We start from the raw sequence: 15,069 nt of genomic DNA, 5'->3' as shown, positions 1-15,069 counted from the left end.
TTTCTGCCATAGTTATTGGCCTATTGAGATGTTTAGGTTCTTCCTGATTGAGTTTTGGAAGGTTGCATTTTTCTAGGAATATGTCCATTTCCTCAAGGTTGTCCAGTTTGTTGGAATAGAGTTGTTCATAGTATTTTTTAACAATCCTTTGTATTTCTGAGGGGTCTGTTGTTATTTCTCCTCTTTCATTTCTGATTTCGTTTATTTGGGTCCTCTCTCTTTGCTTCTTGGTGAGCCTGGCTAGAGGTTCATCAGTCTTGTTTATCCTTTCCAAGAACCAACTCTTGGTTTTGTTGATCTTTTGTATTGTTTTTTTGGTCTCTATGTCATTTATCTCTGCTCTGATCTTTATTATTTCCTTCCTTCTGCTTACACTGGGCTTTTCTTGTTGCTCTCATTATAACTCTTTGAGTTGTAGAGTTAGGTAATTTATTACCATTGTTTCTTGTTTTTTTGCAGTAGGCTTGTAGAGCTATGAACGTCCCTCACAAGACTGCTTTCACTGTGTCCCATAGATTTTGGATTGTTGTGTTTTTATTGTCATTTGTTGCCATGATGTTTTTTTATTTCTTTTTTGATCTCTCTGATAACCCAGTCATTGTTTAATAGCATGCTATTTAGTCTCCATGTGTTTGATTTTTTTGTATTGTTTTTATTGTAGTTGATTTCTAGTTTTATGCCATTGTGATCTGAGAAGATGCTTGATATGATTTCTATCTTCTTGAATTTGAAGAGACTTTGCCTATGGCCCAACATATGGTCTATCTTTGAAAATGACCCATGTGCACTTGAGAAGAATATATATTCTGTAGCTTTGGGGTGAAATGTTCTGAAGATGTCAATTAATTCCATCTGGTCTAGTGAGTCATTTAGGATTGATGTTTCTTTGCTGATTTTTTGTTTAAAGGATTTGTCTAATGGTGATAGTGGGGTATTAAAGTCTCCTACTATGATTGTATTGCTGTCAATCTCTCCCTTGATATCCTCCAGGAGTTTTTTTTATGTATTTGGGTGCTCCTGTATTGGGTGCGTATATGTTTACAAGAGTTATTTCTTCTTGTTATTTCTTCTTCTTGAAGTGGCCTTCCTTATCTCTTGTTATGTCCTCCACTTTGAGATCTAATTTGTCAGATATAAGTATTGCTACCCCAGCTTTCTTTTCATTTCCATTCACCTGAAAAACCTTTTTCCATCCCTTCACCCTCAGTCTGTGTGCATCTTATTTTCTGAGGTGGGTTTCTTGTAGACAGCATATATGGGTCGTGTTTTCTTATCCAATCCGTTACCCTATGTCTTTTGATTGGTGCATTTAATCCATTTACATTTAAAGTTATTATTGATAGGTGTTTATTTGTCGCCATTTTTATTCTTACTCCTGTGTTTCTTCTTCGCTTTCTATTTCTTTTATTTTTTATTTATTTATTTATTTATTTTACAGCAGACCCTTTAGCATTTCTTGCATTGCTGGTTTGGTGGTAATAAATTCCCTTAGTCCTTTTTTGTCTGTGAAGCTCCTGATTTCACCTTCAATTTTGATTGATAGCCTTGCTGGGTACAATATTCTTGGATTCAGACCCTTCCTTTGCATGACTTTGTATATTTCATTCCATTCTCTTCTGGCCTGATGAGTTTCTGTTGAGAAATCAGTCACTAGTCTGATAGGGGTTCCTTTGTAGGTAACTTTCTGTCTCTCTCTGGCCACTTTTAAGATTCTTACTTTGTCGTTGGTGTTTGCCAATTTAATTATAATGTGCCTTGGCATCCGTCTTTTGGGGTTCATTTTGCTTGGTACTCTGTGAGCTTCTTGGATTTGTATGGGTTTTTTCTTCCCTATATCAGGGAAGTTTTCTGTCATTATCTCTTCAAACAGGTTTTCTATTCCTTGCTCAGTTTCCTCTCCTTCTGAAATCCCTATAATGCGGATGTTGTTTTGTTTCATGTGGTCCCAAAGTTCCCTTAGGCTCTCCTCTTGCTTTTTAATTTTTTTTTTCTAGAAGCTGCTCTACTTGGGTATTTTTTCCTACCTTGTCTTCTAGCTCACTGATGTGGTCCTCTGCTTCTTCTGGTCTATTTTTGATGCTTTCTATTGAGTTCTTTACAGCAGGGTTGTCATTTTTCATTTCTTCTTGGTTCTTCATTTCCTCTTGGTTCTTACACATATTGTCAAATTTGTCTCCCATTCTTTTCAGCCACCTTATGACCATTTATCTGAATTATTTCTCTGACAGGTTGCTTGCCTCCATTTCGTTTATTTCCTTTTCTGGTGATGTCTACTTTTCTTTCATATATGCGTTGTTTCTTTGTCTCCCCATGGTCTCCCTTCTCCGGGTGTCTGGTTATGTAGTTCTCTCTCTCCTGCATTGAATTAAAGGCACAAAATACAACACAACCAGGTACAATGCACAAGGCACTGAACAGAAATGTATTCACGATATTAATAACCCTAAATAAAGGTGACCACCAGAAAAAGGCAAATTAGAGGATAGGAGAGAAAGAAGAAGAGAAAAAAAAGAAATGCAAAAATGAAATTGGGAAAAGAAAAAAAAGTAAGAGAGAAAAGAAAGAGAATAAGAAGAGGGGAACAAGCTATATATATGGGGAGAAAACTCCAATAGAACAGCCACTAATCCCAACAAATGCCAGCAACAAGTACCTGAAGATGAATACAAACTACAAACAACAACTAATATCAATCAAGGCAAGGGAAAACAAGCAAAAAACAAAAACAAAACAAACAAAAAGAATAAGCAAAACAATCTCACAAATAAGCATAAAAAATTGATATAATCAACAATCATGCAAACAACAACAAAAGGACCGAGAGAAAAACAATTTTTTGTATAGTGAAGACAGAGAAGAGAGTGGTGTGTATGGATGTGGAGCAACGGATTGGAAATTAGATATATAAGTAGGTGAAGTTTTAACAGGGTAAAAAGAAAGAATAGGGAAAATCTAAAGCAGGAAAAGGGTAAGAGAAACAGGACAACAAAAAGGGAAAAGTTAGTAACAGAGTGATGGCATAAAGGTAAAGTTGAGATAGAGTAAAACGATGCTAAAGGGAAGATGAAAATAGAATGTAGAACACTAATCCCAAAGTAAAATAAAGAGAAAATGAAATGACACTTTTTTTAAAAAAAGCTAAAATAGTAGTAGTAATAATACTGATTGAAAATAAAAATGTAATAATTAAAAAGGTAAAATCAAGTGAGGAAAAAAGAAAAAAATTAGTTTCTTAAGTAAAAGGTGAAAAAAATAAAAAATAAAAATAAAAATTTGCAGTAGTGAAGGTCATTCACTTCCTCTACTGTTCTGTTTGGCACGCCTGTTTCCTAGTCAGGACAGTATTGCAGTTCCCTGCATTCCACTGCTCCTCAGTGTTGTAAGCCAGTCCTGATTTTTAAGCAGGCGGTGTGTCTTACTCTCTTGTATTCCTTTGTCATTACACAAGCGTCAATTTGTGACTCAACCCCTGGGTGGCAGTATTTCTGGATTGACCTCCAGGTCTATAGGTCCTCTCTAGCCAGTGCTTAGATCCTGCTTTCCCTGTGGCACTCAATACCTGTTTGTGGGAGTGGGTTGCCCCGGAGCTGGTTCTCTGATGGTTATTCCCCACTCTGATCCCCAGGTTCCAGAAAAACAACCTTCCCCTGCAATCTCTTAGGGTGTCCTCAATTGGGTGATTGTATATATTGGCTTAGTAATCAGAAGCAAGGATTTAAAGAGGAAAAAGAAAAAAGAAAAAAAAAAAAAAAAGCCAGTGTAAGTGTGCGAACTCTGGGGTTGCGCGCAAGTCTGTGCAGTCTTTTTTTTCCCCCTTGTGTCTAAGCAGCTGGCACACTTTTAAAATTTTTAGGCTGTCCTTTTGCGTCAGATCAAAATGGGTTGCTTTTTAGAGTTCCCTTCTGTTAGCAGCTCTGAGGACTCCCTTCCACATTCACGGATCACGCCAGCCCCAACAGCCACCAATTTTTCTAGGCGCAGACGTCCCCCGGTCCTCCAGCTCCCGCAGTGCGCACGTTTCTCCCTCCTGACGGGAGCAGACCTCACCTTATCCCAGGCGAAATCTGACCTTTTCTGTGGTGAAGTGTAGAGCTCCTCTGAATCCGCGTGTTTGCGCCAATTGGAGACCTGTGTTCTGGGGTTTGCAGCTGTTCGGTGGGTGCCATAGTTGTAGATTTTCAGGCTTCCGATAACATCCACTTTCCCCTTTAAGATGGCGCGGTCTCCACGTCGGAGCCGGTCGCTCTGGGAAGGAACCCAGCAGCAGTGGGGGCTGCCTGGTCAGGGGAGCTCTGTCCTGCAGTCCCCCACCGTCTCCTGGAGTATAGCTGTCCCTCAACTCACCAACAAACACTCCCTGTGCGACCCTCAGCTGTTCTTTCTATCTGCTCCAGGACAAGGCTCAGGACACGTCTGTCTATTCTGCCGCCATTTTTTCGATCCAGAGCTGCAATTTTGTTTGCTTCTGGCACTGCTCCCACCTCCAAACACTAACCCAAATGCAGAGAGTTGCGGATCACAAGCTCCTGCTCTCCCAGCCATCACAACCCAGATGAGTCTGCCTCTTTCATGGAAATAGTTTGGTTTTGTCAGTTATCAATATGTTTCCCTCCTGATTCTTATTATATATCTTTAAAGTTAACTTAGTTGTAATCAGTACTTATTTTGTTGAATTCCTTTTCATTTCAATGTTTTAATGAATATTTAGTAGGAAGTCCACAATGCGCACATTCATATTTCAAGTTATATTCAAATTTATTCAAAGATAAGATCGCCCAATATTATTGGAGAAGTCTACATAAATAATAGAACTGATGTTTTAGACACACATGTAATAATACTGTCTCCATATTATTTGCATAAGTTACAGAAATGTTTTTCTTAACATAGTCCTCCTGTTCCTCTTCTCAACTTGATATATTACTTTTTGCTATTTCTGGCAATTCTTTCTAGTACAAAAGATAAAAGTTCAGCCACTTCAACTTTAAAAATAACCATAAAAAAGTCAACAACAAGAAGATGAGATTTAATCAAAGTGCCCTGAATCAATGAAAAACAGTTTATTTTATGAATTAAAAACTGGCTTAGTAACAGGATTATAATGACATTTCCTCCAGCAATTTGGAAGTGATCTGACAATTACGAATGTGGATTATGCTACATGTATCAATCTATTCTCATCACTGCAGTTTAGACAGCAAGATGAAAGTTGTGCCTTCTGTTTCTCCACAGTTGAGTAACACCACGCTGGTTTTTACTCTAACTGATGAAAGAAAAAGTATGGTAAACTGGAAGCATGTAACAAACATGGGAGGTCGTAATATGTTTCCAGGATATGGCATCTTGCCATTGACCACAGCCTCTTGGAACAAGATAAAGTCATTGAAATAGTTAACAGATGTTAGCCATACTTGAAATGTAGAAGTTCTATTGCTAAAAATTATGTAGGGTCGGCTGGAGATCTGGCGCTTGGTCCATTATTTAACTGACTTGGCAAATGGGAAGCTGAGATCCAAAGGCATAACGCATATCAAGGCCACACACTTTGCACACTATGCAGGGCTCATAAACTATTGACAGTACGTACACAGTGCTAAGCCAGCTTGATTAAGTATTTCACATAGTATTAGGTATTTAGGGAAATCTTAGGGAAAGCTGAACTCAATTTTCACTTCTACTAAATTAACAAGTGAGTTCTATAAGAACAAAAGGGTAGACTTTTCTCCATGTTCAAAGGCATATCTACAAATTTTACTATTTAGCTTCAGCTTGTGATTTACTTGATGACTGCTTTCACTTTGTGTTGACTTCAAAATGGGTCCACTTGTACTCTCTTGAAAAGTATCTCTTTTACCCCCAACTTGTGTCTATTCCTTCACATTTCAGAATAAGTTGACAGTAATGATCTTTAGATGAATATCTGTAGCGGAAATGGATCTTCTCAGCCTTGAGTCACAACTTCATTCATGTCAAGCATTGTAGGAGGCTTGTGCTACCTTCGAGTTTGTCGTTTTATTCACAGTTTTGCAAATAAAGTCACCAGCTTCCATTACTTTGTGAAGATTCACACCCTGGTAAAAGAAAGCAGGGGTACCAGAGGGGAAGAGGCATTTGGAAAGAAGAGGACAAAACAGATTCCTTTTAATTTTATTAACAGTTACTTAACCATTTAAAGTTACTAAAAAACATACTGCTCATTACTGATTTGGGGGCAAGCTTTGTTTTCATGAACCATGTAGACAACATTTTAGATTTTTCTTCTTTATTAAAATCTATCTTGAATTTGACCCTGTATAAAACCACAGGCTGGCCACACCTGAATAAATCAGTATAATTCAGGTTGGCACCTGGATTCTAGGAAGGACAATACTGAAACTAGAAACAATCTATAAAATATCAGTGAAGGGCAATTAAAATAATGGTTTGGAAAAGTTTAGGAAAAAAAATACCTCTTTACAAAGAAACTTGATAGAGCTATATGAAATACAGGAAAGTTGAATGTATAATGTTTTTAAACCATATTCAGAAAAACCACTAATGGTGTGCTATTGGAGGAGGTAGCTGTAGGTCAAATGAAATGAAGAATATTTAGGGAATATCTGGAACTTGTTTGCCTGGGTTGTACTCTGAAAGTTTAGTAAATCCATGTATGACAGATAGGCCATTGAGTATGAAGGCCAAATTCAAGGCATGTTCCTCAGCTCTAGGACTTGGCATAACAAAAGGTCACCCTCCAGGTCTCTACCCAGTACCTTTATTGTCACTGGTGGAGGCAGAGCATTAGGTGGATTAACCAGAGATTTGTGCTCATGCAGCTTTTCATAAACTCCTATGTTCTCCTTCAATATGAACTAGAAACAACGTGGACTTAAAACTGAACAGATTCAGACTTCCTTGTTATTAAGGAGTAGTTTTTTTTTTTTTTTAAAAATATTTATGTGAGTCTGTAATTTTCTTAAAATAAGTATAAAAAATCAGGGGCTTTTTATAACAATGATCATAAAGAGATCATTATTCTAATATACCCAATTAAAAGCTACTCAAGAAAAAATAATTACCCAATTACTTCTCTCTTTTAATTGATTTGAGACAGAGAGGAAGGGAGAGGGAGAAAGTTATAAAACATGACCTGACACATATTCTGCATCAGCTAAGTTCAATGCAGTCATCGGATCTCTGAGAAAAGATCTATTTTTCTTCTGCTTCTGTCATGACTATACATTTATGATAGAAATGATGAAGCTACTTTGTAAGTGAAATATTATTTCCTAATCATAGAAAAATAGCCAATAGCTTTTGGTGTTTACAAGAAATAGCTTTTGGTGTTTAGTGCCACATGATATAAATGAATATTGTTGAGCATCTCTATGTAATGGGTATAGAGTATGAATAAGCTATAATAATTGCTCTTTGGCTGCACGGGGAGCTAGACACAGAAATAAGATAATTCATTCTACAACCTCACTGAAGGTGGGTTCAGAGGTAGAGGCATGGAGGGTATCATGGAAGCACTATGGAGAAGAACCCAACAGTATGGGCCTGTGAATAGGCAAAAAGATGCCAGAAGAAGAATTTTTGAAGATGGTGGTGCTTCACTCTCAGGTGAAATAAAGTATGGGGAGTAAGGCCATTCCAAGTGGTTGTGAAACCATGAGTGGTGAGAAATAGAATGGTGTAGAAATGAATACTGCAGGCAATTTTGGTGTTGCAGAAGCATCAATATTAGTAGAGGAAAGAGAAGAGGAGAGAGGGGAGAGGGAGAAGGACAGAGAACATTCCATTTTGCAATCCAGCTGATGCTTTTATATCTCGGAAAATATGAACTTCTAATCATCTGTGAACTGTTTTTCTTGCCTTTCATATTTTTTCTCTAAAAAAATCTGCCTTATAGATGGAATAAGTCATGCTAACAAGCATGTGGCCAAACAAGGTGCTTATTTGGGTGGAGCATGTGCGTTTCAGGTACCATTGTAAAGAGACTATTCTTGTTGTCCAGTGTCTCACATGCTCTACTCCTCCCCTGATCATTTTAAATGTGCCCTGGGCTCTTTGCCAGAAGCCCTAGTTGTCACTGGGAGAAAATCAAGATCTCCCTTTCTCCAAGGAAAACATCTATAAAAAAAAATCCCCAAACTGTGAAAACAATAATCATAACAGGAAAGACACAGGCTCTAATTCACAAAGCATGTAAAATCAAATCAGATAAAACATTTAAAAAAAGTACTTGGAGGTCATGAAGCACTATAAAAATGTGAAATGGTAGCATTATTGGTGATTGAACTAGAGCAATAAGTTACTTTATAAGGCTCCCCAAAGAATTTTTATTATATTTTCCCACTGTGCATTTTAGCAAATAGCAAAAGTATAGTAAAACTTTGACCTCAAAATTGCTTCCCAATCTGAGATGCATTCCAAGCTGGATCTGCAAGGAATACATGAATATTAAAATATGTAAAACTAACTTACTGTATTGAGCCCCAGGCCATTAAGCATATATATCAAATCCTCCGTGGCTACATTTCCAGAAGCACCTTTTGCATAAGGGCATCCACCTAATCCTGAGACTGCAGAGTCCACCACATTGATCCCCATCTGAAAAACAAACCGAAACACCCAGGGCTTGTATATTTCTGGCGTCTAAATTGTTGCATTTCTATTTAACTTGTTCCAAAGAGCAAATAAGCAAAATCTGAACCCCTTGTCAAAACATTCACTTACCCACCTGCTGCTAGAACAGTCCTTGGGGTGCTGCTTTCTTTTCTAACGAATCTCATTTTTTAAGGCTAACAAAGTCTACTAAGGATTTGGAGAACTAGACTAATCGTAGATCAACATTAGGATGGTGTTTTCATTGCTAGTAACACATTTTTCTTTTGTAGGGGGTGAAGCCTAAAGTAAGATGAATTCACACCTAGATTGTATGTATTATTCAACCTCAAATCTTAAGTTTTATCCTAAAATCATTATATAAACAACATGAAATATTTCTAACATACCAACTCAAAATCAAGGTGCCTTAAAACTTTCTGGTGATAGTAGTGGCAGCATCACTGCATTTGAAATACGATTTTTGTGGGTTCAATTCACCCAGTCTTTTCTGAGCCATTATTTTATACACAACAACCTGCTGCTTTGGGAGTAGCAAAGAAACATTTAAGAGGCAAAGCATCCACTACTAATAATAGCATCAGCTCACATTTACTAGGTCCTCACAAAGTGCTGGTTATTATGTTTAACACCTTATGAGTATTAACTCACAATCCTCACAAAAATCCATGAGGTAGGTGCTCTTCTATGCCCCCAAATCACAGATGAAGAAACTCAAGTACAGAGAGATCACACATTTTGCCCAAGGTCACTCTGTCTCCACAGAATTCACATTCTGCTGTGATTTGTGGCCTCTGAAAACATTTGAGTTGGTACATGTTATGTGTCTGGGGACATCGGAGGTGGAGGGGCTCTGTGTGTGCTGGAAGACATGAGCACAACAGACTCTGAAAAGGGCCCTGGAGATGAGATTTGAATAACAGGAGAAAAGAGGCAGACGTATCATGCCTCCGTGAAAGATGATAACTGGGTAATCGAAAGCTACCAGGAGGCCATATCTGATTCACTCCTGGGCATTAAAGGAAAAGTAACATGACCTCATATAAAATGAGAAGCACCTGAAAGCAAGAGCTCTCAGCCAACCTGCTAGATCAGCAGTTCTCAATCACGGTCAGAATCCCCATGCCCAGAATGCTAGATCCCCAGAGTTTCTGATTCAGGAGGTCTTGGCTGAAACTTGAGAATTTGAATTTTTAACAAGATCCCAGATGCTGCTCTCACTGCTGCTCTGGGGATCACTGTTTCCTTTTTCTTTTCTTTATTAATAGCTTTTTTATTTTAGAATCATTTTCGATTTTCAGAAAAAAAATTTAGTACAGAACATTCCCATATATTCTGCACCCAGTTTCCCTTATTGTTAACCTTTTCAGGATTACAGTCTCATTGTCATGGCTCATGAGCAAGTATCAAAAGTTATTATTAACTAAAGTCCATACGTTGTTCAGACTTTCTTAATTTTTAACCTAATGTCCTTCTGTTTCAGGAACTCCTTCAGGTCACCACACTGCATTTAGTGCTCTTGTCTCCTTAAGGCTCCTCTGGCCTGGGTTGTTTCCCAGACTTGCTTCCTCTTTGTTGACTTTGATGATTTTGAGTGGTACTTGTCATGTGTTTTGTACAGTGTTCTTCAGTATGGGTTTGTCTGATTTATTTTTCCTCGTGTTTACAATGGAGTTCTGGGGTAAGGTGAGGAAGATGACAGAGGTGGTTCTTAATTCCCCACATCCAGGGTACTGTGATATTATGATTGATAAAAATACACATATTTGGTCATTCAGATGGTCAAAGAATATCGGTATTTCTCATATTTGGTCTTTCATGGTTCCTGGCTAGAGTGCCTAAACCCTTGGAATTTCCTGAGTGATGAGAGTTATAAAGGAGGCTTCTGTTGTTAATGAGGTGACACTGGGATCTCACCTAGGGATGGGGGCTGGGTGTTGTCTGTGGTGCCATTATGTGATTGGAGGGTTAGAATTTTCAGTCCCACCCCTGACCTTGAGGCAGAAGAAAGGCTGGAGGTTGACTTAATTTCCTAAGGTCAGGGAGTTTGGAGAGCATCTGGGTTGGTGTACCTGTACAGGTGCTGGGAGAGTAATGTGCTTGCAGAGGGCATGGAACCTCTGTGACCTTCCCTGTACCTTATCCTATGTGTCTCTTCCATCTGTCTATGTCTGAGTTATATCCTTAGATAATAAACTGGTGATCTAGTATGTAAAATATTTCTCTGAATTCTGTAAGTCATCTAGCAAATTAGTTGAACCCAAGGAACAGGATGGGGGAACCTGATTTATGGACAGTCTGTCAAAAGTACAGGGAACAGTCTGGACCTGTGAATGGCATCTGAAGTTCAAGGAGGGAGTTGTGGGAAATGCTAATCTGTATCCCATTGGTTAGAGTCATAGATGATAACTTGGCCTCGTAATTGGTATCTGAAGGTGGGGAATGCAGGCTTGTAGGACTGAACATTTAACTGTGGAATCTGATTCTACCAGGATCAGAATTAAGTTGAATGGTCTAGAATTGTCAGTTTGGGGGCAGAAACCTCCTCCACCTCCCTCACACTGGAATTGAGTTCAGAAACCCAAATAGGTCAAACTGTCAAAATCCTTTGACTGGTGGTATTAGGCTTTATCACCTGGCTGAGGTAGTATTTGCCAGGTTTTGCACTGTGAAGCCCCACTTCCTATACTGTACTCTTTGGAAAAAAAAACTCACTATGTGCAGCTCATACTTAAGGAGTGGACAATATCTACATAAACTATTTGGAATTCTCCTATAAGGGAGATTTGTCTATTCTTGCATATTTGTTTTTAAACATTTGTTTATATCAGTAGGGACTCATAGGTATTTTTCACTTTGGGTTATAATCCAGTGTTATACATTGTGTTGTTCAAGTTGTTTGAGATTTGGTTATTGGAAGCTCTTTCTGTTAGCTCCTGTATTCCTTTGATAAGGCAAGGAGACCATGCTTTTTAAACCACTCTTCTAGATTCTTTCTTGTAAGACTTAAGATATGTTTACTTAGGCTCATCAGGACAGAACCATAGTCCAAAGCCCTGGATGTCTTTGGGGCCCAAAAGAAGTTTGCAAATATAATCTGTTTGCTTCTCCACCTTAATTTCTCCTGATTATACTGATACTTCTCAACTTGGGAAGGTCTCAAAAGCTCTCCCTCCATTACCACAATCTCTCTCAAATAGTGATCCTACAATGTCAGTCTTATTCAGGTATTAACAAGTGACCAGCTAAAGTAATTGTCCATTTAGAACAGGGGTGGGGAACCTTTTTTTCTGCCAAGAGGCATTTGGATATTTATGACATCGTTCGCAGACCATACAAAATTATCAACTTAAAAATTAGCCTGCTATATTTGGTCAAACATTTAATTAACTCACCCCTAATGCCTTGGCAGGATCAGACTAGGCCCACAGGCCAGATGTTCCCCACCCCTGATTTGGAACAATTTATCTAAGTTGCTGGGAATCAAAATAAGTATAAGAACTATGTGCTGGGAGTGAAATCTGTGGTACTGTCCAGTGGTTGGGAAAGACAAATGTTAGGATACTGGCTCATCTCTGGGAGTCTGCCATTACATCCAGTAGGCAGAGGGATTCTTGATTTACAGAAGTCTATCAATTCAGTAGAATTTAATCTACCCCTCACCAAGACAGAAGTTTTACTGGTTCTGAATCCTGGCTACCTTGGGACCTTTCAAAACTAACACCCAAACTTCTCCCCAAACCAATGATATCACAATTACTTCCTGAGAATGAGATCAGGTATTGGTACCAGGAGATTCTTTTGTGTAACTAGGTGTGAGAACCCCTCAGGCAGAGGTTCCCATCCATCTTTCCTTTATCAGTCCTCGGTCTGAGTCAGCTTTAATTTTAGAGAAGCTCTGTACCCTGGGGGCAACAGTTAATTAAGCATGACTGGTAAACTTTTCAAGGACATCAGTTTCTGAAAGAAGACCCCAAAAAGTATGAGGTAGTAAAAGCCAGCAGTACTGGCATGGTAGGCGAAAGGTGGTGTCAGCCCACCCTGAGGGCTGGAATCCACATATCATGTTCCTTTTCCCCACTACTGAGGATGAAAGCCCTGCAGCCACAGGGCCACACAGCCTTAATTGGCCTTTTGAGAGAGAGGGAAAAAACAAGTCACTCCCACCTTGTAACTAAAGCCCTACTGAGTGTAACTAATGACCCTGTTGGGTGTCTAACATGAAAGGATTATTCATAATAAAATAACCAGAGTCATGAGAGAGGAACAATAATTAACCAATGTCAAAAATGAGCAAACATAAATAAAGATAGAAAAACAATCTCACATTAAGTCAAAGACTGAGAGCAAACTAAAGCACTGTGGTATTTTACACTTTCAGCTCAAAAAGATTATTAGCAATGAAATAGCATAAAGCAACAGAATATAGAAAAAGAAGACTTCAACGATATGAGATTTCACAAACAAAAAGTTGTATGAAATAAGTCAGGAGCAAAAGAGGGCATCCATTATGATTCCATTTAGATAAGTTTTCAAATAGATAACAACTAATGCTGTTAGAAGTTAGGATAATAGTTCACCTTTGAAAGGTAAATGAAAATGGGCACAATTAGAGCTTCCCAGGGTGCTGACAACATTCCATTTCTTGAACTGGTCTGGTAACACCAATGTCAGTTTGTGAAAATTCTCAGAAGTTTGTGTTTATAAATTGGTCAATTTTCTGTGTGTGCATTAGACTTTGATAAATATCAATGACAAAAAAAAAGCAGTATTGCTGAAAATTCAGGTAAATAAAATTTAAACTGGTAGGGAAGTAAACTGTAATTATTTTTTTTTTCTGAGGGGCAATTAGTCTTAGTTGCCCATATCCGTCATCCTAGTAATTCTTATAAATAATAAAAAAAAGTGCTTCCCAAGGAATAGTCCAAAAATCCTAAGTAAATACATGGTGGGAGAAAAATAGGTTTATAGCTGTGAGTATGCAAAACACAGAGTTTATTCCTGTATTATTATTAATTATTGTATTCTATATGAATAACTGTAAACCTACTTTGCCCACCCCTGTAATTAGATTAACATATATTATATATATTTAATGTATATGTGTTGTATCTGAAACACACCACTCATGCACACACCACTCATGCACATCTATATAGAGATTCATCGCAGTAAAATTTATAAGAATAAAAATTTGAAAGCAATTCATATATCTACTAGTATAATGGGAAATAATTTCAATTATGATGTAGCTATAAAATGGAATGATAAATGCCATGTAAGTGAATAGTTAAGGAAAAGAAACAGTTTAGAGAATGTTGTAACAGTACATAGAATCATGACCACATTTTACCCCCCCCCCAAAATAGGATTTGGATGGTATGCCAAATGCCAACAGTGGTGATCAGTGGGTGGTATGATTATAGGTTATTTCTTTTAATTCTGTGTGTCCTTGTTTTCCAATGCATGTGCAGTGACTATTAATTACCATAACACATAAGTAGAAAAAGTAAGATTTCTGCAAATTTTAGCCTGTTGTAGAATGATAGCAGATAAATGAGAATGAGCACAAATGAATCCAAGACTGAATTTCTCAGCATCATTATTTTGCATCTAATTATCTTCCCAGGGTCTAGGACTGTAGGGCTGCTCTGCATGTCTGGTAAAGGCAGATGTGATCTGGGTGAAAAGCTTCCTGGAAAATGGTCTTTTCTCTTTCCTGGTGTCAGGCTAGATCTAGACATAGATTCTCTTTCAGTCAGCTCTTCACAAATTTAATGAAATCAACTCTAAAGCAATATGTGGATTTAATGTTTAAAGAACCAAATTTAAAGAGAGCTTATTAAAGTCTACATTATCTGTGAAGAAGAATATTAAGATATTAGTTCCTTTTAAATCCCCTCAAACACACACACACACACACACACACACAGTATTTTAAAAATATTTTTTATGGAATATCTCCTACATTCTGTCCTCTATTAAATGTGAAACTCTATTCCTCAGAAATAAAGATCTCCTCAATGGGTAATGTTACCCATATACTAAGAAAATTTTATTTTTATTATGCATGTTTTTCTGCATCTACTTCTTTATCCCATTAGAAATGACATGTAATGCTATGTACACAAGTTCTTACCAGGATGAGAATAAAACCATTATTCTTTTCATAAATTCTGTATGGCAAACAAGGGACCTTATTTGTGAGCTTTATTATTAAAATTTATCAGTGAAATTGTGGTATTAAAGTAAATGTCATTGTATGTACTCTCTTACCTAATAGACAAACATGTAAATTGACCGTACTTCCGCTACACCCATAGCCAATCAGAGTGAGTATGCAAATTAACCCAACAAAGATGGCGGTTAATTTGCATACATAGGCACCCAGCGCCTGGGTCCCGGGAACATCCTGGCACCCAGGTCACTCTGAGGTAGGCCCCACGAGGGCCCTGAGCAGCC

At 37.9% G+C, this 15,069-nt stretch overlaps 1 protein-coding gene across 1 annotated transcript in view; it reads right to left on the bottom strand.

Annotated features, from left to right (window-relative positions):
• Positions 1-4,681: 4,681 nt before the first annotated feature.
• HMGCLL1 (3-hydroxy-3-methylglutaryl-CoA lyase like 1) overlaps positions 4,682-15,069 on the bottom strand; it is a 172,812-nt gene continuing 162,424 nt past the window's right edge. Inside the window, exons 8-9 of the mRNA XM_080665505.1 lie at positions 8,467-8,592; positions 4,682-6,071 (exon numbers count right to left, since the gene is read on the bottom strand). Of these exons, the coding sequence (XP_080521631.1) occupies positions 5,970-6,071; positions 8,467-8,592 (228 nt within the window). The 3' untranslated portion in view covers positions 4,682-5,969. The remainder of the gene's footprint in view (positions 6,072-8,466; positions 8,593-15,069) is intronic.

Source organism: Plecotus auritus (assembly GCF_963455305.1).
Source record: "Plecotus auritus genome assembly, chromosome: 4".
In the NCBI taxonomy this organism is placed as follows: Eukaryota; Metazoa; Chordata; class Mammalia; order Chiroptera; family Vespertilionidae; genus Plecotus; species Plecotus auritus.
This window is presented reverse-complemented; position numbering and strand designations above follow the sequence as displayed.